Below are 24,166 nucleotides of genomic sequence, written 5' to 3' on the forward strand. Positions count from 1 at the left end.
TTCCCCCTGCCCCCAGCCTGCTCCAACCTGTTTTTCATTCAATAGTGCTCAGCCCAGCGGTGGGATTCAGCCAGTTCGCACCTATTCAGGAGAACCGGTTGTTAACTTTCTAAGCAGTTTGGAGAACCGGTTGTTGGAAGAAATCTTATTTTGTTTTTCCACTTTACAGGGCTAATCCTGTAAGGTAGGCAGGAAGGAAACATTCCGGTGTTGTTTCTAGCCTAACCTTGATTGCCCTGCTTACAGAAACTGCCTCTCCGGTTAACCCTTATTACATTGTAACAGCTAAGGCAAAGCATGAGTCGACGTGAGTGATGTTGAGTTGGCCACACCCACCCAGTCACATGACCACTGAGCCCCACCTACTCAGCTGGTCATTAGGGCAGAGAACCGGTTGTTAAGTTATTTGAATCCCACCACTGGCTCAGCCTAAGATGAGCAGATCCTTTTCATCTACCCAAAGGAAAGGGGGAACCCCCCCCCAACACCTAGCTCAGTGTTTTATGTACTCTGGTCACCCTTTACAACGGAGTAACTGTGAAAATAATGATGATCCAAAGTAAAATCATGTAAGCACATATCGTTTGCCCCCTTTTGTTGGAAAGACTTCTGGTTAATGAGTTTGACCTCAGAGAAGTATTGAGAACACAGGCTCAACAAAGCCAACGTTTTTAGGTCACTCCGTGGCTTATCGCTGCCTTGAAAGTTGAAGTTTCTTTTAACCCTGTCCATGAGTTTAGAAAGGGGCTTTTGTTTTAAATGAAAAAAAAGGGCTTATCAACTTGCATTGTACTTGTTCCCATGGGAGGAATCCAAAGAAAGAGCCGGAACAAAGGAAAAAGCTAGGAATAGCACAGGTATCGACAAATCACTACAAACCCTGGTCAAAGTGGAAAATGAAAACAGTGAGGAGCTTAGAAGCTGAGATTGATGAGAAAATGTTTGATACGGGCTTCACTGCTGTTGATAAAGGACTGGGCTATGATCGAGCCATGGCTTCACTTCAAGCAAAGTGAAGAGATTAACAAGGAGACAAAGCTTGGCCTTTGACCCCCAATATTGTTGGTAGGCAGCCATGATTCTAGCTTTCATCTAGCAAAGTACTTTCCCCTCTATTCAAAATAATTTTTTCCCAAGCACTTGTGAGGGAAGGGCACATGACTTGGATTTTGTAACTTGCTAACTAACATAATTAGGACGTGGTGGCTCAGTGGCTAAGACATTGAGCTTGTCGATCAAAAAGGTCGGCAGTTCGGCGTTTCGAATCCCTAGCGCCACATAATGGAGTGAGCTCCTGTTACTTGTCTCAGCTTCTGCCAACCTAGCAGTTCGAAAGCATGTAAAAATGCAAGTAGAAAAATAAGAACCACCTTTAACAGCATTCCATGCGCCTTCAGCATTTAGTCATGCTAGCCACATGATCACCTTTACAAAGTAACCATGCTAGGTAAAAGATTCCCCCTTCACACAAATGTGCTAGCTGTTCCTGACTCTAGGGGGCAGTGCTCATCTCCATTTCAAAGCCGAAGAACCAGTGCTGTCTGAAGACGTCTCCATGGTAATGTGGACAACATGACTAAATGCTGAAGGCACACAGAACGCTGTTACCTTCCCACCAAAGTGGTCCCTATTGTCCCAGAGTGGTCAGCTTCTTAGCCATTGAGCCTCTGCATCCCTGGATATACAATAGAATTTGACAAATGGCAAAAACTTTGAGACAGAAATTATAAATTTACAATGGCAACTGCATATAAGGAAAACTTACCATATTTTTAGGTGTATAAGATGCATCAGAGTATAAGACACACCAAGGTTTTGAAGAGGCAAATTAAAAAAAAAGTTTTTGCACTCTGCAAACCTCCAAAAACAAGCCCATTTTCCCCAAAAAAGGCATGAATAGCCTTTAGGGGGCTTGCAGACTGCTCCTGGGGGGCAGGGGGCAAAAATGAGCAAAAAACGGCCCGTTTTTCGCAAAAACAGGCTCGTTTTTCGTAAAAAAGGGAGCATGGGTAGCCTTTAGAAAGCTTATAGAGTGCTCTTGGGGGCTGGGGGGGGGTTAAAATTGAGGGAAAAACAGCTTGCTTTTTGCTCATATCTGCCCTCCCCAGCCCCCAGGAGCTCTCTGAAAGCTTCCTAAAAGCTATGCACGGCCATTTTGGTGAAGGGGCAGGTTTTGAGGAGGCAAAAAAAATGCAGTATTCAGTGTATAAGACGCACCCAGATTTTCAGCCTTTTTTTTTTTTTTTGAGGGAAAAAGGTGTGTCTTGTGCTACAAAAAATACGGTACATAAAATGTTTCACAGGTGGCATTTACCACCGGCAAGGCTAGCAAAGATGTTCAAAAACCTGCCCGACAAATGTTGGAAATGCAATCAGATCAGTGGTGGGTTCCAGCTAGTAGTTGGGAGCAGTGGCCACCACACCAATATGGTGGCGTTTGGCCCACCCACCCACCCGGGTTCCATACCTGCTTTTGAAGCAACTGGGCCAATTGCGCACATGCGCACAGCATGTGGACACCTGCACAACGTCCAATGAGCATCTGGGTGTCGCAGGGGCAATGGAGTGTGCATGCTTGCATGAACAGATCACGAGCTGCGTACCGGTAGCGATGGTAAAAGCAACCCACCACTTTTTGCCCAAAAGCAAAAAAAATATTGGACAGAAATACATACATGGACAGAGAAAATGATAAAGCAACATATAGATTTAAAGCCAGAAATATTTTTGTTAGGTATATTACCAGAAAAACATGACAAAGAGGTTGTATATTTAATATTACATGTGTTGACAGAAGCAAGAATTGTATTTGCACAATATTGGAAAAAGGAGGACATTCCTACAGATGAAAACATAATTTAAAAAGTATTAGACTGCGGAAATGGGCAGGTTAACGTTAAAGATCAAGGATAAAGAAGATACAGAATATTTTTCTAACATAGGATTTTTTTTATAAATGGTTTGACAACAAAGGTAGAAATTAGAAGTTGGAAAAATACCACTATATACAAGTAAATATTGTTGTTATTATTGATACTATGTATAAGTAAATTGACCCAGACAATACACTGTTTATTAAGCATTCATTTATGTTAAAGAAAAATGTACAAATAAAATTTATTCCTAAAAAAGGAGTCAATTGAAATTGAGCAGCTATAGTAATTTGAATGAAGAAATGCCTTTTTACATCTGAGTGTAAAAAAAAATGAACGGATACAATCGCTAGGAGTTCAATTTGAAAATATCTTTATAAATCTCAATTTACAAACCTCAATTTAGCCCTAAGCATTGACTGATTCTGACTCTTTCAATGAATATCATGTTTCAGTTTGCCTTATTTTTTGACTGTGATGTTCTTCCAGGGCCAGTCAACCAAAGAGCAATGGAAGGGAAGACCACTCCTGTCCCGAAATCATTCCATGGAAGAGGAATTTGAACGCGCTAAAGCTGCCGTTGAGGTATTCCTTGGCATTTCAAGAACTAATACAATTGGAATGAGAAATCATCTCCTGCAATAGGCCCCTTGCATTCCACTCAACTCTGGACATTGATTAAAAACACAATGTGATAATGAGCCATCTAAACTATAGTAGTGTTATACTATAGTAGCGTTCCCCCCCCCCACCAAAAAAAGAATGAAATATTTTGGGGAATATTAAAAAAAACATGCTCTTAAAAGACAGAAAGCAGACTCAATCTCCCTGCCCACGAACAGAAACTGAGGAGGCAGCTTTTTAGAAATGCAGATTTGGTAATCCATTCAAGCCAGGATATTTTGAAAAAAAGGCAGAATGGTAGGATTAGAAGCAGCCATCACCCAAGATCCAACCCAGGACAAAGGCCCTTAGGAATTGCCCAACACCCTTTCAGAACACAAGCCCCTTCATTGCATGACCCCCTAGTCCAAACTTAAGTTAAGTCCAAACTTCACCTGGGAGCTCAGCTAAAAAAATAAGACAGAGGTAAACCAGATTAGCTCAGACAAACACCTAGGATTTGCATTTTCTCTTTTGCCCATAGCGCCATCTATGACCCCTACATAACCCCTGCATGACTCCATAGGAATCTGACAATAGCCAATAGAATACATGTTCTTTCACAGGAATAGGAAGCTCAAGTTCAAAGCCTAAAGAAGGTATAAAAATCCACCCACTCTCAACTCCATCTTGTCAGCTGCCCAGAACCACAAACCCATGTGGCTCTGCTTTTCTTGCCACAGTTGTTAAGTGAATCATTGAAGCGGTTCAATTCGTAATACTAAGTGAATATTAGTAACGTTAAGTGAATCTGGCTTCCTCATTGATTTTGCTTGTCAGAAGGTTGCAAAAGGTGATCACATGACTCCGGGACACTTCAACCATCTTAAATGTGAGTCAGTTGTCAAGCATCCAAATAAGCATGGGGATGCTGCATGAGTCATAAGCGTGAAAAATGGTCATAAGTCACTTTTTTCAGTGCCATTATAACTTTGAACGGTCCCGAAATGAATTGTTGTAGGTCGAGGGCTACCTGTACTGTAATAGCGGAGGAGAAAGAGTGGCAGAACCTGAGGGCAGCGTTAAAAGAGGAATCAGCCTAGAATCCCTACATAGTCACAAGTGAAATAAGTCCTACCTCCCTTGAATTCTGTTGTCCCTTATCTAAATCCAAGCAGGTGCTAATCAGAGTGTCAGGCCTGCAGTCATATTCCTTTTAGGATCTTTGGCCTGCCACACTCTATTATTTTACTATGCTGTTTCATTAGTGGGGTAATTGGGAGGGGGATTAGTAGGGAGTAGAATTTGTTGTTGTCAAAATAAAACATTCCTTTCTAGAAGCCCAAGGTCATTCTTTGTCTCTGCACCTCTGCACCTGACCGGAAGTGGATGGGTGGAGATGCCAGCATGGCAATGGAAGATTGGACCGTGTAATGGACTTGTGGGTGTGGGGGCAAGATCATGAACTTTCAACTGGGTGGAAAACCCAGGAAGCTTTCAGATTCGGGTTTTCCACAGATGTGCCAACATGTCTCTCTTACTAAATTGGAAGTTTGAGGAAAGTTCTGCCTTGGACTCTGATTTCGGATGATATTTGGAACGCTGACATTAACCCAAATCCACTTCCGGTGGGTTGCCTCTGGTTTGGCCCGGTTCAGAATGTCCTGGGTACCAAACAAAACCCAGCAGCCTTGTGCCAAAGCATAACCAGTGCTTAAACTGCATTTCAAAGACAAGACACTCATAAAGGCAGACACAATGAAAATGACAGCATGATGTGACTATTAATAATACCAATTAGCTAAACATATCGGTGTGACCTTATTGTTATTTATTCCTTTGTACTAGATCAGCATGCTAGCCGTGTTCCTTCTTTGGTTTCCTTTCACTTACCTTCCTTTCCTTTCACTTATCTTAGCATCAGAGGTGCATTCCTACCAGTTTGGCCAAGTAGGTAGTAACTGAACTGGTTCTATCAGTGCCACCATAGGCGCTACCATCTTGATTTTCACTTCTGCTTCTGCACAGTAGCAACTTTTTTTTTACTTTTGCACATGCACCCATAGTGTGCATCAAGAGCGAGTGTGCCCAAAGCAGGTCCCTGAGCAAATGGCAGTAAAAGAAGCCGGATTCCGCCCCTGCTTAGTATTATAGAAATGTATCAAAAACATGACAATTTGAGCCTGTCCATTTGTGGCTCAAGTAACAATTCTGGGTTGAGTTTGTTTTGTGATCGATTTGTGTGTTTCCTTGGCTGTGCGTGGTATTCTCAGCAGTCTTTTCCAATAACGAAGTTCAAAAGCACCAATACACCTTCTAGCCGGCTTCTTCAAAATCCAATTTTCACTTCCGTAGACTGGTGTCACAGGGAAAACCTTTATTACAGCCCCAATTCTGAGCTTACTCTTTGTATTCGATATGAAACAAAGCAAAAAATATATATTCTGGAGTCCTTTGGAAATGGACAGGAAGGGACGGAACTTAATCACAGAGCGTGTTTGCTGATAAAATTAGAAATTAATTACTTTAGTGGCAGTTTGCCAAGCAGAAAACCAAAAAGAAAATGCCCTGTCTCTTCTTCACCCCCACCCCCACCCACCACCCCATCAGCTAGAAGGGATTGCTTGTTAAGAAAATATCTCCATTAAATGCACGGCACTAAAATAGTCCAAACCTGGGAAAGTTTGCACACAGTAAACTGAATTAAAGCAATGTAAATATGTGAGGTTGTGGTGGTGTTAAATATCTTCCTAAACACCTGGTTTTCCTCTTCTCTCATAATTACAAAATGTGCTCCTTGGGCTTTCATTTGAAGTCTAGCAGATATTGAACTGAACTGTGTGCCGTGCCCTTAATAAGCAAATACAGTTTACAGAACTTGTGACTGTCTCACAATTAAGCAGGTGCAGCACAAAACTCCCCAAAACACTCTCCTACAACATCATCCGCATAGATCATTGACAGAAGGGACGAGAAACTGCATTTTTCCTTCCTTCCTTCCTTCCTTCCTTCCTTCCTTCCTTCCTTCCTTCCTTCCTTCTTTCCAGATCAATAACATAATTTAAGAAAGAAATATGGATGGTCCTCAACTTACAACCAGATGTTTAGCAATTATTTGAAGTCATGACAGGAGATGTAAAAGATGAACAAATTGAACCTGAAGGAGGGGTCAAACGCATCATAGGTCTGCCACCAAGAGATCTAAGTCCAGCCCACCTTCTTATCTCCCGCTCATTTCCCTTGACCGTTGGTTGGTCAGATTCTTCTAGAGAGCTTAAGTTTGCAATAAATCGTTTAAACTCATTCGAACTGCCTGAATCTCCTAATTTCCCTTGACAAGATTCTCCAAACCAGAACTTATGACCCAGATTTGAAGTTCTGATGCCCCATTCGTAGTCACGTGACCACATTACGGGCGCTTGGCAACCGGTCTGCATTTATGGCTGTTTGAAGCATCTCATGATCATGAGACCGTGTTTTGCGATGTGTTTGACAGAAACAGGTGTTTACTTCCGTTTTCTGGCAAAAACAAAACAAAACTATAGCCAACAATGGATTCACTTAATGATTGCATTGTTAACTTAATAACTGCTGCATTCACTTTACAACCGCAGTCTTCGCTTTATGACCAGAGCATTCACTTAAAGCAGAGTTCCCCAACCTTTCTGGATTTGCAGCCCAGAGGAGGTAGATGGGGAAAGGGGGATGGTTTTGTGAGGGGATAGCCGCACCCGTTGCTCGCACAAGCGATGCCCCAAGTGCCAGGATGCTCACATGAATGGAGCCGTGCCAGGCAACCATTCATGTGGCCCAGTTGTGAATAGGCCATGGCACAGTAGTGGGCCACAGTGGTGGGATTAAGCCAGTTGGCACCTTTCGGCAGAACGGGTTGTTAACTTTCTAAGCAGTTTGTTGGAAGAAATCGCCTTTTGTTTTTTTCCCATTTTACAGGGCTAATCCTGTAAGGAAGGCAGGAAGGAAACATTCTGGTGTTGTTTCTAGCCTAATCTTTATTGCCCTGCTTACAGAAACTGCCTCTCTGGTTAACCCTTGTTACATTGTAACAGCTAAAGCGAAGCACCCATCGACCTGAGTGACATTGAGTTGGCCACACCCACCCAGTCACATGATCACCAAGCCACGCCTACCCAGCTGGTCATTAGGGCAGAGAACCGGTGGTTAAATTATTTGAGTTATTTGAATCCCACCACTGGATAGCAGGTTTCCTGAGCAGGAGGTTTCCTGAGTAGCGGGTTGGACTAGAAGACCTCCAAGAATAGACTTCCAACAGACTGTTATTCTGTTACAACTTGTATTGAGGGACACATTCATTGCCCCTGATACCCTAGAGCTAAGGAGAAATTTCCTGACCATTAGGACAATTAATGAGTAGGATGACTTGCCTCCAGAAGTGGTCCAACACTGGAGGTTTTTAAGAAGAGATTGGACAATCATTTTTCTGAAATGGTTTAGGGTTCCCTGAGCAGTGGGGGTAGCAGCAGTGGTGGGATTCAGCCAGTTAGCACCTATTCGGGAGAACTGGTTGTTAACTTTCTAAGCAGTTCAGAGAACCGGTTGTTGGAAGAAATCTCCTTTTGTTTTTTTCCCACTTTACAGAGATAATCCTATAAGGAAGGAAGGAAGGAAACATTCTGGTGTTGTTTCTAGCCTCATCTTTATTGCCCTGCTTACAGAAACTGCCTTTCCGGTTAACCCTTATTACATTGAACCAGCTGAGGTGAAGCACCCATCGATGAGAGTGATGTTGAGTTGGCCATGCCCACCCAGTCACATGACCACCGAGCCCCGCCTACCCAGCTGGTCATAAGAGCAGAGAACCGGTTGTTAAATCATTTGAATCCCACCATTGGCCATAGCCCACAGGTTGGGGACCATTGATTTAAAGGCTGCTGCAAAAAAAATGTTGCTCAGTCATGTGATGACCTACTTAATGACTGTCACAGCGTACGGCCATAATTGTGGGCTCAATTATAGTTGTAAGTCAAGGACTACCTGCAGTATTTTGAATACTTTAGGGGTTTTTTTTCCTTTTCCTTCCTATAAATGCTAATTTTAAGGAAGAAAAGTTGATGCAAACACAATCCCACAGGTAGAGGGGAATTAAAAGCAGGCACCATCTTGACTTTTTTGACCCCATTTGTGGCTAACATTGCACACAAATGTAGATTGAAACTTTATCCACAGTTCTTACATTATTAAGGAAAATAAGAAACTGGCTGCTTTTCAGGACCTGGTATGAACTATTTAAATTTCATTTTCTGCCTAGAAAATGGTCCTAGGGGCATTATAAATAAAATAATAAGGAACTATTGAGATAACGTGAAATGCTCTGGCAGCACTATAGAAATGCTAAATGTTTGCAATATTTCATAAACATTCCCCCTCCCTTTCTAAGAACAGAATGCATAATATTGGGCATTTTAAGATTTTCTTAGCTATGTGAGAGACAGAAGCTTTTTTTTCCCTATGCCAGGCTTAGATTCCAGCTATCCATAAAGTGCTAGTGATTATGCTATTCAATTACAAAGCATAGAGTCACAAATAAAGAGGCTGTTTTTAATAGCAGCCTCCTCTAAAGTACTGTACTTAAAGAGATAAGTAGAATAATTTTATACTATAGTATTCAGGATAGGGGTGGAAAGGACCATTAGTTAGAGTGGTAATAGATATAGAGTTTATTTTTAGATAGAGTGGATTTTAAAAGGGGAGGGAAGGGCAGGGAAGGGAAGGGAAGGGAAGGGAAGGAGGAAAGGAAAGAGGAAAGGGAAGGAAAGAGGAAAGGGAAGAGGAAAAGGAAGGGGAGGAAAGGAAAAGAAACACTGCATGTATAAATGACACCATTTGTTAGAGTATTTCCATAATCACTAGGAAAAAAAACCACAATATTATTGTTGGGGAAATAAAAAGATAGGCTTAATAATGGCAAATAGCAAGGAATAAATATATGTATTTGTCCATTCATTTATCCAGTTGCGTTGCATTTATTTATTTATTTAAGACTAGAACTCCCAGTCTCCTGGTGATTGGCCCAGCTCCATTTTTGCTGGCAGACAGTTGCAGGAGGCCTTTGCAGCCGAAAACAGAGCTCTGAAGCCTGTTTTCGCTGACAGAGCGCTCAGACCACCACAGATGTCCCCAGCATGAGTGGCATCGAGCTGGCCCTGGCCATACCCTCTGCCACACCCCCAGGCCCCAAAGGTCAAACACAACCCTGATGCGGCCCTCAATGAAATCGAGTTTGACACCCCTACCTTAGGCTAAAGCAGGGGTCCCAACCTTGGCAACTTTAGGACTTTTGGACTTCAACTCAATGCGCTGGCTGGGGAATTCTGGAGTTGAAGTCCACAAGTCCTAAGGTTGCCCAGATTGGAGACCCCTGGGCTAAAGGAATTGTTTGTTCCATTCTACTTCTTCCATGTTTCATACTTGTTTGTTTGGTTCCTTTTTCCCTAGTCAGACACAGAGTTTTGGGACAAGATGCAGGCAGAGTGGGAAGAAATGGCTCGCAGAAAGTGGATTTCAGACAGCCAAGAAACACGAGGACAAGTGGCCGTCTCCATTAATGAGAAGGTAACCTGGGATTGTGGAAGAACGGAGAAGAATATCTTTATGGTAGTCCAAGATAAGTAAAAGGCAAATTTGCACATCATCACATAGGACCTGGTTATCTAAAGGACCATCTATCCCAGTAATTTGTATGATCTCGTACAGTTGGCATGCTCTGAATTAAAAATGGTCACTTCTTGAGATCTAGAAAATGGGCCTTCTCTTCAAGGCACTTAATATGTAGAAACACTTTCCTCCATGATATTACCTCCTACCATGTGTTGTGGCCTGCCAGTGGCCAGCAGAGCTGGCAGCAGATTCGGACAATGAGGAGATTGGGGAGGAACATGGGCCAGTTCTGGAGTCTGGGGGAGACTCTGATGACAGCTCTACATTGGAGGCAGAGATGGTGCCAGAGCCATCTGACAGTTATCAGCTGTTGTCAGAGTCAGACAGCAGAGAGGTAGGCCAACAGCTGGAGCCTGTTCCCAGTGTGCGCATGCGCAGAGTTGCCAGATGAAGGGAACAGCTAAGGGACAGGGGTCGACTTGGGAGTAAGGCCACAGGTGGACGGGGAATGGCCCCTCCCATAGGGAATAAAAGAGGAGCAAAAGGGGAATGGAGTTTGCAGGAGGCAATTAGTTCATTCCTGCATTCTTGCCAAGTATTGTGGCGTCTGAAAGATATCGGCCTGCCCACTCTCCAAGCCTGATAAAGGCTGGTAATTGTGAACTATCTTGAAAGACTGTGGGAGAGGAAAGACTTTGCTGGAGAGCAATTCACTGTAAATTAAATAAAAGTGGTTTATTGGGACGAGGACTCGGCTCCGTGCTGCTGGGGAAGCCTAGATCAGGACACCATGGATCTTTTTCAATATTATTATTATTATTATTATTTCTTGGATTTCTAGACCGCCCCCTCTCCCAAAAAGGGACTCGGGGCGGTGTACAGTCAATGCAGATAAAAACACAATCATAAAACAATTAAATGCATTTGGATGGAGGAGATAGGCTGTACAAGAAATAAATATATTCTAAAACCCTAAAAACATCCCCAATTAAAAACCCAAACCCAATTAAAATAAATCCCCGGGAGGTAAAACTAAGAAAGTGCCAGGCCAGCTGATTGAAATAGGTGAGTCTTTAACTTTTGACGGAAGGAACGGAGGTCGGTGGTGGTTCGAATGTCGGGGGGGAGGTCATTCCAGAGGGTTGGGCCCATCACAGAGAAGGACCTACTCCTAGGTGTCGCCCGCTGACACTGCCTAGCGGACGGCACCAGGAGGAGTCCCTCCCTGTGTGAGCGAATAGGTCGCTGGGACGTGTGTGGTAGGATGCGATCCTGCAGATATCTAGGTCCTATGCCATGGAGCGCTTTAAAGATAGTGATCAATACCTTGAAACGCACCCGAAAGGCCACAGGTAGCCAGTGCAGCTCGCGCAGGAGCGGTGTTACGTGGGAGTAACGTGTACTCCCCATGATAACCCGCGCGGCTGCGTTCTGAACTAGCTGCAGTCTCCGGATGCGTCCCAAGGGAAGCCCCATGTAGAGGGCATTGCAGTAGTCCAGGCGAGACGTCACCAGCGCATGAGTGACCGTGCGCAGGGCACTCCGGTCCAGTAGGGGGCGCAATTGGCGCACCAGGCGAACCTGGTGGAACGCCCCCCTTGCCACGGCTGCCACATGGTCCTCCAGTGACAGCTGGGCATCAAGAAGGACGCCCAAATTGCGCGCCCGCTCCACAGGGGACAGTTGTTCGCCCCCTATGGCCAGCGATGGTGTCAGCTGGCTGAACCGAGGTGCCGGTACCCATAGCCACTCGGTCTTGGAGGGGTTGAGTTTGAGTCTGTTGTCCCCCATCCAGACCCCGACGAATAACCCCCTTTCTGTGGATTATGGTGGTTTACATGGTTAGGATGCTGGGATGGAGGTTAGCAAGCCCACGTTCGAGACCCAAGTGCTGCTATGGAGTGCGATTGAACTCCCATCCTTCGTTCCAGCTCCTGCTGGGGACATGAAATTGAGCCTCCAGCTAATCCTTTCAACCCGGAAGCGTCTCAGTGCTTCTGACACAAGTGCAAGCCCCTTTTTAATATTGTAAGTTGAGGAAGTAGAAAAAAGAAAGAAGGAGATGCATTGTGTGCCATTCCAGTTACAATTCCATCGTTTGTACTGTAGCTTTATGTGATACATAAAACATTTTCAGAAGGAAAAAAATCACCCTGTTGGTCACATGGATTCTGTAGTCCCGTGATAGCAAACCTATGTCACGTGTGCTGGAAGTGACATGCAGAACCATCTCTCCAGGCACACCAGCTGTTGCCCATTGTTCTTCAGGGTTCAAGTACGTGCGTGCACGTTGGCCAGCTGGTTTTGCACATGCGGGAAACTGGAACAGCAACTCCCTGGTGCACATGTGCGCACCAGGAAGCTGAGCTTGCTGTTCCTGATACATGCATGCGTGCTGGCCAGCTGGTCTTCATGCACGCATGCACATCAGAAACAGTGGTGGGTTTCAAAAATTTTTAGAACCTCTTCTGTAGGTGTGGCCTGCTTTGTAGGAGTGGCTTGCCGGCCATGTGACCAGGTGGGAGCGGCTTGCCGGCCGTGTGACTGGGTGGGAGTAGCTTACCATCCATGTGACTGGGTGGGCGTGGCCAACTTGTAAAATGTGGTGAAACTCACTTAACAATGCTCTTGCTTAGCAACCAAAATGTTGGCTCAGAAACTCTGGCATTTGAAGCACGCAGGTCTTAAAGCTGTCAAGTTACAACACCCTTGCACCCCTAACCCTTTAGGGAAAAAAAAACCCCAGGGGTGTTCAAACTTGACAGCTTTAAGACTTGTGGACTTCAACTCCCAGAATTCCTCCTCTCGCTCTTCATCTTGATGATATTTGGATGGGTGGGGGGAGGGAGCTGGAACCGGTTCTAAACGGCACTGTAGGTTTGTGGAACCTCTTCTATAGAAGAGGTTAGAACGGGCAGGAACCCACCCCTGACTAGAAACCAGAAGATCGGCTTATCAGCATGCGTATGCGCACTCCGGTGAATTGCTCTTCTGGTTTCTGGCACTCCTGATGCATGCGCCAGGGAGCTGCTCTTCCGATTTCTGGTGCTTCCCTGCATGCATGTGTGCACCCTCGTTTCAGCACTCAAGGCCAAAAAGTTTCGCCAACACTGCTGTAGTCCCATTGCTGAAAATAAGCCCCTGCATTGCATAAAACAATGTGCAAGCTATTCAGACCCTCACCAAAAACACCTTCATGGATAAATGAAAGACAATCAATGATTTGATTTTAAGGTAGTCAAATTTTACTCCCTTAGACTTTCTTGTGAATAGATCTCCATAAGATCATGCGGATAGTTTTCTATGTAAGAGTCCCTATCTAACTGCCAACACTTTAATTTTCTTTTTCAGGGTTATTACTTTCACACTGAAAATCCCTTCAAAGATTGGCCTGGTGCTTTTGAAGAGGGACTAAAAAAACTGAGGGAAGGAGATTTGCCCCTCACCATCCTCTATTTGGAGGCAGCTATTCTCCAAGACCCACATGATGCTGAGGTATCTACCCTGTTGAATATCTGGAACTAGTTAAAATTCCCTTCAGAATCTTTTATCAGTTGTGAAGAAACAGCTTTGGATTTCTTGGTGCTCTCTGAGCTTGGTTGTTTGCTTGCAGACTTTTAATTACCCAACTAGGTAACATCATCAATGTGGGGTTTGTTCTCGGTTGATATACATTAGCTTGCCCCTCCAGTTTTGGTGGAAGTGTCGTGATCTCCTTTATTAATGCCTTGATTAGATTATTATTTGATGAATGGAATGGAATGGAATAGATTAGAGTAGAGTAGAGTAGAGTAGAGTAGAGTAGAGTAGAGTAGAGTAGAGTAGAGTAGAACAGAACAGAACAGAACAGAACAGAACAGAACAGAATTCTTTATTGGCCAAGTGTGATTGGACACACAAGGAATTTGTCTTTGGTGCATATGCTCTCAGTATACATAAAAAGACAAGATACATTCATCAAGAAACATAAGGTACAGCACTTAATGATAGTCCTAGGATACAAATAAGCAATCAGGAAACAATATCAATATAAATCGTAAGGATACAAGCAACAAAGTTACAGTCCTGCAGTCATAAGTGGGAGGAGATGAATGATAGGAACAATGGGAAGACTAATATAGTAATAGCAATGCAGCCTTAGTGAATAGTTTGACAGTGGTGAGGGAATTATTTGTTTAGCAGAGTGATAGCGTTCGGGAAAAAACTGTTCTTGTGTCTAGTTTTCTTGGGGCGCAGTACTCTATAGCGTCGTTTTGAGGGTAGGAGTTGAAACAATTTCAACTGTCCAGGATGTGAGGCGTCAAAAAGCCCTTTTTTTTGACTCGTGCAGTATACAAGTCATCAATGAAAGGCAGGTTGACAGTAATTGTTTTTTCTGCAGTTTCTTAGGCTTTTTTCAGGCCGTTTTTGATGCTTTTTTCTACCTGTTTTTTTAAAAAATGGGCTGAAAAAAGCCTCAAAAACAGGCGAAGAAAAGCCTCAAAATGGGCCAAGAGAAGTCTTAAAAGGGGCTGGAAAAGGCTTTGAAAATGGACCAAGAAAAGCCATGAAAATGGGCCAAAAGAAGCCTCAAACATGGACCAAAAAGCCCCCCAAAATGTGTCAAAAAGCCCCCAAAACAGACCAAAAAAGCCTCAAAAACAGGCCGAAAAAAGCCTTGAAGATGGGCCAAGAAATGCCTCAAAAACGGGCCAAAAAAGCCCCCAAAACATGTCAAAAAAGCTCCCCAAACAGGCAAAAAATGGGTAGAAAAAAGGCTGGAAAAGGGCTGAAAAAAGGCCCCCAAAAGGGCCAAAAATGAGGCGTGCAGACGTGCGTCTTATATCGGGTGCGTCTTATAGTCGGGTGCGTCTTATAATCTGAAAAGTATGGTATATGTCATAGCCTCGGTGCTTTCTCGCTTATATATAATTTGAATGTGATAACACTGTTTTACATTCCCGTGAGCACCATATCCTTGTGTCCAGTCAGAATCGGCATCTTCCTGATTGGTTCTGAAGTCGACATTCAGGATTTAGAATGGAGGGAGTACTGTGGTGGAATGTAGTCTGGATTCCCAGGAAGGAGGGGCTGCATGTCAGAGGAATTTAGATGGTTTGTGTGGGAGAAGAGAGTGAAGGAAGCTCCCCCCTAAGAGCTCCCTGTGTATAGGTTTAATGGTGCAAGTGGTCTGCTTTAGTTTAGCAAGATTTCTGTCTGTAGATCAGGAACAATAAAGCAAACTGCTTAGAACCCCAGTGTGTCTTTCTTGATTTCTGAGCTTGACATCAATCTTGCCAGAATAAAGCAGACTTTTTTTTCAGCCTTGCTTTTTAAAATAAAGACTGACATGGCATTCATAACAAAATAATTTCCCAGAGTTTATTATGCTGATAACTAGCATGGTATAATGCTCACACTTCCCATTTTGCAGGCCTGGCAGTTTCTTGGAATAACCCAAGCAGAAAATGAAAATGAACAGGGAGCCATAGTTGCCCTCCAACGGTAAGTGATGCTAATGACTGTTGGTTTTATGTGCCCAGTGGGTATCCAAATGGTTGTCTTATTGCTTTCAGAGGGAAAGAGGGAGTTCTGGTAAATCATGGACATATCTTTAGGGGACTGGAAGCTAAAACCTATGAAGACCAGCTGCTGGAATTGGTCATTCATTAAACTACCTCTAGTTTAATGAAGAGACGCAGTGGCTCAGTGGCTAAAACACTGAGTTTGTCAATCAGAAATGTCGGCAGTTCGGTGGTTCGAATCCCTAGCGCCGCATAATGGAGTGAGCTCCCGTTACTTGTCCCAACTTCTGCCAACCTAGCAGCTTGAAAGCATGTAAAAATGCAAGTAGAAAAATAGGAACCACCTTTGGTGGGAAGGTAACAGCGTACCGTGCACCTTCGGTATTTAGTTGTGCCGGCCACATGACTACAGAGACGTCTTCAAACATCACTGGCTCTTTGGCTTGGAAACAGAGATGAGCATTGCCCCCTAGAGTCGGGAACAACTAGCACATATGTGTGAGGGGAACCTTTACCTTTACCTTAGTTTAATGAAAAGAAGGATTAGGGGTGACATGGTAGAGGTGTCCCAATATCTACGGGGCTGTCACCCAGAAGGTTGACCCAGAAGAGTTCTCCAAAGAACCTGAAGGCAGGACAAGAAGCACCTGAAGGCAGGACAAGAAGTAAGAAACGGAAGCTTATAAAAGAGAGAACCAACCTAGAACTAAGGAGGACTTTCCTTGCAATTAGAACAATTAACCAGTGGAATGACTTGACTTGAAGAATGACTTCAGTTGATGATATGGACATCAGTCAAACTGCTCCTTTGTGTGATGCCAAACCGCTTGGTACTACAGCTCCACTCACAACTACAAGAAACTGCTAGGGGAGGTTATCTACTTGTTCAGGATCAGGTATCAGGATACTGAAGACACTCCTTTCATCTTCTAAAGATATGGTGGAGGTCCTTCTGTACTTTGGGTTCCTATCAGAGGTGGGCTTCAAAAGTTCCAGCAATGCATTCGCTACCCCATTGCTGGGTGTGCATCGCCTAGTCGGCCTCCTGCACTATGGCGGGGGAGCATTTTTTTTTGCCCTCCCCAGGCTCTGGAAGTTTTCTTTGAGCCTCTGAGAGGGCAAAAACTGCTTTCCCCGGGCTCCAGAGGCTCTCCAGAGGACAGGAACAGGCCCCTTTCCAGAGGGTCCATTTTTCGCCCTCCCCGAGCCTCCACACGGGTCCTGCACTTACCTGGAATGATGAACGGGCCACGTGGAGACTCCTGGAAGGGGAGGGGTAGGCGGAGCCAACCAGGGGTGGCATTTGGAGGTTCGCTGAACAGGGCAGAATCCTATCCAGAGGATCACCCGAACCCATGCAAACCAGCAGCAGCCTACCCCTGGTTCCTATGGAGCAAGAGGCCTTGGTGATAGTAAGTCTGTCTCTTCAGCCCACTGAGAACTGTCTGCTCAACCAACTTTCCTTTTTCCTCTGCTCAAGGTGCTTAGAGCTTCAGCCAAACAACCTGAAAGCCCTCATGGCCTTAGCCGTGAGCTTCACGAACACTGGCCACCAGCAGGAGGCCTGTGAAGTCTTAAGAGGCTGGATCAAGCAGAATCCCAAGTACAGATTCCTCTTCAGAAGCAAGAAAGGTTCTCCGGCATTACCCAGGAGGATGTCAAAGACAGCGGATGAAAGGTAATAATAATTCCCGATTAACCGATTTACAAGCAAAATTTGGGACCCTGAAACATCACCCAACTCAGCCCGAATTTAAATCACGTTTTCCATGGAGACATGGGAGCAAATGAATTCTACCATCTGTTCTGAGGCCCCGGGCCCTAGTTTCATTGCTCTTGTATTACTCTACCTTTATCTCTACACGGTGTTATTTCTAGTTCCCTGCTGGAAGAAGTGAAGGAGTTATTTCTTGAAGGAGCTCATCATAATGGTGAATTGATTGACCCCGACTTGCAGACGGGACTTGGAGTGCTCTTCCATCTGAATGGGGAATTTAACAGAGCAATAGATGCATTCAATGCAGCCCTCACTGTGCGCCCAGAGGTAGGTTTGGCACTGTAACATTAAAAGGTTTACTTCTATTGCCCAATGTCCTTTAAACTATTAATTGGTGTTCGCTTTAGCCATTAAAGTGCCTAAAGTGAATCATTAATTTCAAGCCCCTTCTATCGAGTGCTCCTGGGGGCTGGGGGAGCAAAACTGAGAAAAAACGGCCCATTTTCGCCCTCCCCAGCCCCCAGGAGCACTCTGGACGCCTCCTAAAGGCTATGCACAGCCATTTTTGCAAAGGGGGCGAGGTTTCGGGAGGCCAAAAATGCTGTATTCAGTGTATAAGACGCACCCAGATTTTCACCCTCTTTTTTGAGGAAAAAATGGTGTGTCTTATACTCTGAAAAATATGGTAGTTTAAATAGTTTAACAGATTAACAGAGTTGTAAGGGACGGTCATCTAATCCAACCCCTGCCCAAGCAGAAGACCCTACACCATTTCTGACAAATGGCAGTCCAGTACCTTCATGAAATCTTCCAGTGATAAAGTTCCCACAACATCTGAAGGCAACCTGTTCCATGGCTTGATTGTTCTCACTGTCAGAAAAAATATCCTTAATTCTAGGTTGAATTTTTCCTTGATCTATTTCCATCCATTATCCTTTGTCTGGCCTTCAGGCACTTTGAAAACAGGTGGACCTCTTCCTTTCTGTGACAGTCCTTCTTCCAATTCTGGCTTGCCTAACAAAAAAAAAATTAGGAGTAAATCTCAGAAAATTATCTTGAATTCAGAATTCAGAATCAGGACACAGCTGGAAGGGACCTTGGAGGTCTTCTAATCCAGCCCCCTGGTCAAGCAGGAAACCCTATAACATTTCAGACAATCTCAGAAAATAATATTGAGTTACATATCATACTAGTGAAAGGAGAAGACACTTACTGTTACCACCCATATCATTCAGGGGTGGGTTCCAGCAGCCGCTACTGCTGGTTTGCCCAGGGGCACGGCATGTACATGCTCTTGATGCGTGCTGTGTGCCCATGTGCAGTACTGCTAAAATTGTTCTGTGCATGCGCAGAAGCAAAAAACAAGATGGTGCCACCAGGAGAACCGGTTCGGGGGCGTGGCAAGCCTGGCTCACTGCCGGTTCCAGTGACCCAGGCCGCCAAATTACTACCGGTTTGGCTGAACCGGTCCGAACCAGTAGGAACCCACCTCTGATACCATTTGAACAGAATGAGCAAAAAAACCCATATGAAAGTATTTGATGCACAAGTATTATACCCAGTGATTCAAATAATTTAACAACCCATTCTCTGCCCTAACGATTTCTTCCAACAACCAGTTCACCAAACTGCTCAGAAAGTTAACAACCGGTTCTCCCAAAGTAGTGCGAACTGGTTGAATCCCACCACTGATTACACCTAAATTGTTGTTGTCTTGCCAGGATTATTCGCTGTGGAACCGTCTAGGCGCAACCTTAGCAAATGGGGATCGAAGTGAAGAAGCGGTAGAAGCCTATACTCGAGCTTTAGAGATTCAACCTGGCTTTATAAGATCTAGATATAATCTAGGAATCAGCTGCATCAACCTAGGTGCATATAGGTAAGTAGGTCCACATGAATTTTGGTTTGTAGAGATTCTAAGTCATCCAGGCCATGGTTGTCCCAAAGGTGCTCTTTCAGGAGGCAACTGGACTTTCTTGTTTTGTTTTTCTTCCTTTTGAAGATGTTTCGCTTCTCATCCAAGAAGCTTCTTCAGCTCTGACAGGATAGTGGGGAATGGCAGGATTTATATTCCTTGCAGACAGCTGGTCATTTGCATCCTTTTAGAGGGTCATTGAGGCCACATGGAGGTTTGTCTGTGTCCCGAGGGTCACCTGAGTAAGTGCTCCTGGTTCCTATATTCTGCACTTTTTTTCCCAGCTGGAGATCCATTCCTACTCCCACACCATTCAAAGGGTCTTCATCCCAACGGGTCTTCATTTCTACAACTGAGAGTCTCTAGATATTCTCAGTCATCCAGGTCATGGTTGTCCCAAAGGTGCTTTTTCAGGAGGCAACTGGACTTATTTGTTTTTTCTTTGAAGAGGTTTCACTTCTCATCCAAGAAGCTTCTTCTGCTTCTTGGACAGTGGGGAAATGGCAGGATTTGTATTCCTTGCAGACAGCTGGTCATTTGTATCCTTTTAGAGGGTCATTGATGCCACATGGAGGTTTGTCTGTGTCCCGAGGGTCACCTGAGTAAGTGCTCCTGGTTCCTATAGTCTGCACTTTTTTTCCCAGCTGGAGATCCATTCCTACTCCCACACCATTCAAAGGGTCTTCATCCCAATGGGTCTTCATTTCTACAACTGAGAGTCTCTAGATATTCTCAGTCATCCAGGTCATGGTTGTCCCAAAGGTGCTTTTTCAGGAGGCAACTGGACTTATTTGTTTTTTCTTTGAAGAGGTTTCACTTCTCATCCAAGAAGCTTCTTCTGCTTCTTGGACAGTGGGGAAATGGCAGGATTTATATTCCTTGCAGACAGCTGGTCGTTTGCATCCTTTTTAGAGGGTCGTTGAAGCACTTGGAAGTTTATCTGTGTCCTCAGGGTCACCTGAGTAAGTGCTCTGGCTATTTTGGTGGTTAGATATTGTGGAAACTGTGGATTATTTTTGTACGTGTTTTGTCGTTGTTTTGTTTTCCTAATCTGCAGAGAGGCGGTGAGCAACTTCCTCACAGCTCTCAATCTGCAACGCAAGAGTCGGAATCAGCAGCAGGTGTCTCAACCGGTAATTTCAGGTAATATTTGGGCTGCTCTCCGGATTGCGTTGTCTATGATGGACCAGCCAGAACTCTTTCAGGCTGCTAATGTGGGTGACCTGGATGTTCTATTAAAAGCGTTCAACATCGAGTCTTAACTACAATCCCTCTCGGTCTTTCTCGCTCACATCTTCCAAATGAATCGTATAAGAGAAAACATCCTTACATTTGCAACCTGAACAACAGCACGGACAGAAATGAATTTGGACTTCTTTCCAGGGTGAAGGATCCGCAGATCCCATCAGACCTTCTGGGAGGGGTGGGGGGGAAGACGTTCATAAGCACAACATTTTGTAAATACACACCTGACGGGGCTTGGATGCCTGTGACGGAATGAAGAGAAGAGCAGCTATCTTGATAAAGTAACATCACTTTGAGAAACAACCTTGCTTGCATGTTCTATGCAACATCCATAGGTACGAAGAAAAGGAAGGTTGCCTTACCATGTTACAGAGACTCAAGAGCACATAAACCAGGAACAAAGGGCAAGTTTTCTTAAAAGACGTCTTCTAGTCCACTGGATTTGCTGCCCTTGACCCAACGCATCAGTGGGGAAATGGGTAACTCAAGGTTTCCTTTTCCACAGATGTGATCTTCAGTATATGTGCATGTTAGATAGCTGTGTTTTCTCCATAACTGTATTAAACTGGCAGATACTTAGGGATTTCAATTCTATTAGCCGAATTTTTATTCCGAAAGCTGTTACCCCGTGAATCCCATCCGACATAGTTCTCACTCAATTCCAAAATGATGTGTGCATGTCAAATAATATCTAACAGGGCTGTGTGTCATGCAATTGTAAACTGCTATTTGCACTAGATGTCGGGGTACGTATGAGTAGGGCTGGACCTAACTGGGCACCTTAGACAGGTATCTGGGTGACCTCTGCCCCAAACACCACACATTGTGACATTGGACAGCTAGCTTATTTCAGAATATTAGCTTTCAATCATCCGTTTTAGGTGTTTCTGAAATGCACTGAAATATTGGGCTGGATGTCACTTGTTAAGAATGCCAGAATGTACAGGTAATCCTCGACTTACGACCAAAGCTCAAAATTCCTGTTGTGACGCGAGACATTTGTTAAGTGAGTTTTTGCCTCATTTCGTGACCTTTCTTGCCACCGTTGCTAAGTGACTCGCTGCAGTTGGTAAGTTAGAAATCCGATGGTTAAGTGAAACTGGTTTTCCGGTCAAATGATTTCAAAGGGGAAATCACATGACCTCGGGGTACAGCAGTGGTCCTAAGTATGAACCAGTTACCAAGCATCTGAATTCTAATCACATCATCCTGCTACAAAAGGTTGTAACTGTGAAACTTGGTCGTAAGTCACATTTTCCAGTGCCGTCATAACGTTGAATGGCCACTAAACCAAATGTTGTCAATCAAGGACTACCTGTAATTGGAATCAGTTCAAGATGGCTGCCATCCCCAAAGTGGCCAGAGAGGCTTTCGTGCAGTTGCTAGGCAACAGCAATGTGCTTCCTTCAATGAACAGGCCAACGCTGTTGGCCACAGGTACGGTGAAAAGCAAACAGGAGGTTTTTTTTAGCAGCTGGCTGCATTATGTCTCAGCAGGTATCTGGCCATTGTATCTGGGGAACCTTGTTTTGAGCAGAGCTCACAACGTAGATAAAATTTATAAAACTTGCACTTTAATCTAGCTTTATTGCTTTTTTTTTTTCAAGGAAGACCATATGCCGTGCTTTCAACTCCTCAAAAGTTGTGGACGTGGTTGCATTGGCCTAAACCAGGAGTCAGCAAACTGTGGCTCTGGAGCCGCATGTGGCTCTTTCATCCCTCTGCTGCAGCTCCCTGTCACCGGTTGGCTCCACAATTGATAGGGCTTTGGGTTAGGAAAGGTAGAGGAAAAGGAACGCCGTGCTAGGAGGAGACTCCATGGTAGGGGAACTGGACTTCCGGTCGGCTTCAGAATTGAATGGGGGAGGGGCTTCCGGTTAGGACCTTTGTGGCTCTTTCAGTGTTTAGGGTTGCCAACCCCTGGCCTAAACCAAGGTTTACTAGCTTTAAGGGGTGTGGGCTTCAACTCCCATGGCTGGCTGGGGAATTCTGGGAGTTGAAGTTCACGCTCCGTAAAGTTGCCAAGCATAAGAAGAAGGCTATCTTAAGAAATAGAAGTTACACAATTACAGTGGAGCATTGAGACACTGTAACATGGATGACAAATATTGGCAATGAGAGAAGGTACAACTGTTCCTTCGCCTATCTCAAGAAAATGTGCATGTGGGCGGATCAGTGCCTGAAGTGGTGTAGGGTTGCCTGCCTAAACAGGGGGTTGGAGGAGAAGACCTCCAAGGTCCCTTCCAACTCTGTTGTTCTATATTCTTGCTTTGGCAAACAAAGCAACTCTCACTCCAGCCCACTTTTCTATTGCTATAATGAAGAAGTTGCAGGTGGAATACGAAATTGTTTTCCATCCTTGAGAGAAACATGGCCAAATCTTTTGGTCAACGTTAAAGGGAGATTAAAAATACACAGATATTACCCCACGAAGACCACTAGGAAAGAAGCAAATTGAGAACTAATCAGTGGAACAGCTTGCCTCCAGAAGTTGTGAATGCCCCAACAATGGAAGTCTTTAAGAAGATGTTGGATAGCCATTTGTCTGAAATGGTATAGGGTTTCCTGCCTAGGCAGGGGGTTGGACTAGAAGACCTCCAAGGTCCCTTCCAACTCTGCTATTGTATTGTATTGTATAGTTTCCCTTAAACACAAATGCAGGAGTTTGTGATCTATTGGCTCCAGGTACCTCAAGACAATAAAGTGCCTCATGAAAAATAAAAATAAAAACCCTTAACTCATCGACAAAAGGTCACATGTGGATGGAAGAATACCTTTGGTGGGATTTTTCTGCTTGTTCTAGATCAGTGTTTCTCAACCTTGGTGACTTTAAGTCCTTTAAGCTGGCTGGGGAATTCTGGGAGTTGAAGTCCACAGGACTTAAAGTCATCAAGGTTGAGAACCGCTGTTCTAGATGGAGAAAGAGTGATTGGGCTCTATCAATAGGTCTTTCCATTTCCATGTTCATTTTACAGGCTTTGTGGGGTTTCAAATAGGGGTGGGATACTACCGGTTTAACAACCAGTTCACTGGGCATGCATGCGCAATACACCAAAATCTCACCTACAGCATTACTGCTGGCAAGGAAAATAGCTGAAGCGCGGGAATCCACTCTGCTGCCCTGATCAGCTGGGCTTCAGAAAAGGAAATGTAGGTGAGCATAGCCCAGGGGCGGTGGGTGGGCCCACTTCAAAGTCGGAGTGAAGCGGTTCGCTCCCACTGATAGTCGGAGCTACCGGTTCGTCCAAACCAGTCCGAACCGGTAGAATCCAACCCCTGGTTTCAAATGCTGGGAAAATATGCTGTCAGTTTTCAACAATGCTCAAGAGGAGAAATGTGGTGGAACGTAGCCTTGACTTGCAAGGGCTCTTTCCCACACAAAAAAAGAGACAGCAGGGCTTGGGATCTTGAGCGTGAAGGTAATAGTTATACAAATACAGGTATTCCTGGACTTTTCACCACAATTGAGCCCAAAATTGATGTTGCCAAGTGAACATTTGTTAAGTGAGTTTTGCCCCCTCTTTACGACTTTGCTGCCCACTGTTGTTAAGTGAATTATTGCAATTGTACTAACATGGCTGTTATCTAAATCTGGCTTCCCCGTTGACTTTGCTTGTCAGATGGTTGCAGAAGCAGGTCAAATGACCCCTGCAATGGCCATAGCATTAGCACT

The 24,166-nt window shown here is 44.4% G+C and overlaps 1 protein-coding gene across 5 annotated transcripts in view; it reads left to right on the forward strand.

Moving 5' to 3' along the window:
• The window catches only part of PEX5L (peroxisomal biogenesis factor 5 like), a 218,309-nt gene extending 196,967 nt beyond the window's left edge, over positions 1-21,342 (forward strand). For 4 of the 5 annotated variants that reach the window (XM_081954224.1, XM_081954227.1, XM_081954225.1 and 1 more), the window contains 8 exons: positions 3,363-3,458; positions 9,951-10,067; positions 13,464-13,607; positions 15,526-15,596; positions 17,097-17,294; positions 17,495-17,660; positions 19,055-19,212; positions 20,306-21,342. In XM_081954224.1, the coding sequence (XP_081810350.1) occupies positions 3,363-3,458; positions 9,951-10,067; positions 13,464-13,607; positions 15,526-15,596; positions 17,097-17,294; positions 17,495-17,660; positions 19,055-19,212; positions 20,306-20,510 (1,155 nt within the window). In that variant the 3' untranslated portion in view covers positions 20,511-21,342. The remainder of the gene's footprint in view (positions 1-3,362; positions 3,459-9,950; positions 10,068-13,463; positions 13,608-15,525; positions 15,597-17,096; positions 17,295-17,494; positions 17,661-19,054; positions 19,213-20,305) is intronic. The other variant, XM_081954228.1, reaches the window with a different exon arrangement.
• Positions 21,343-24,166: the final 2,824 nt, after the last annotated feature.

The sequence above is a fragment of the Natrix helvetica genome (genome assembly GCF_964273705.1).
Source record: "Natrix helvetica genome assembly, chromosome: 5".
Taxonomy (NCBI): Eukaryota; Metazoa; Chordata; class Lepidosauria; order Squamata; family Natricidae; genus Natrix; species Natrix helvetica.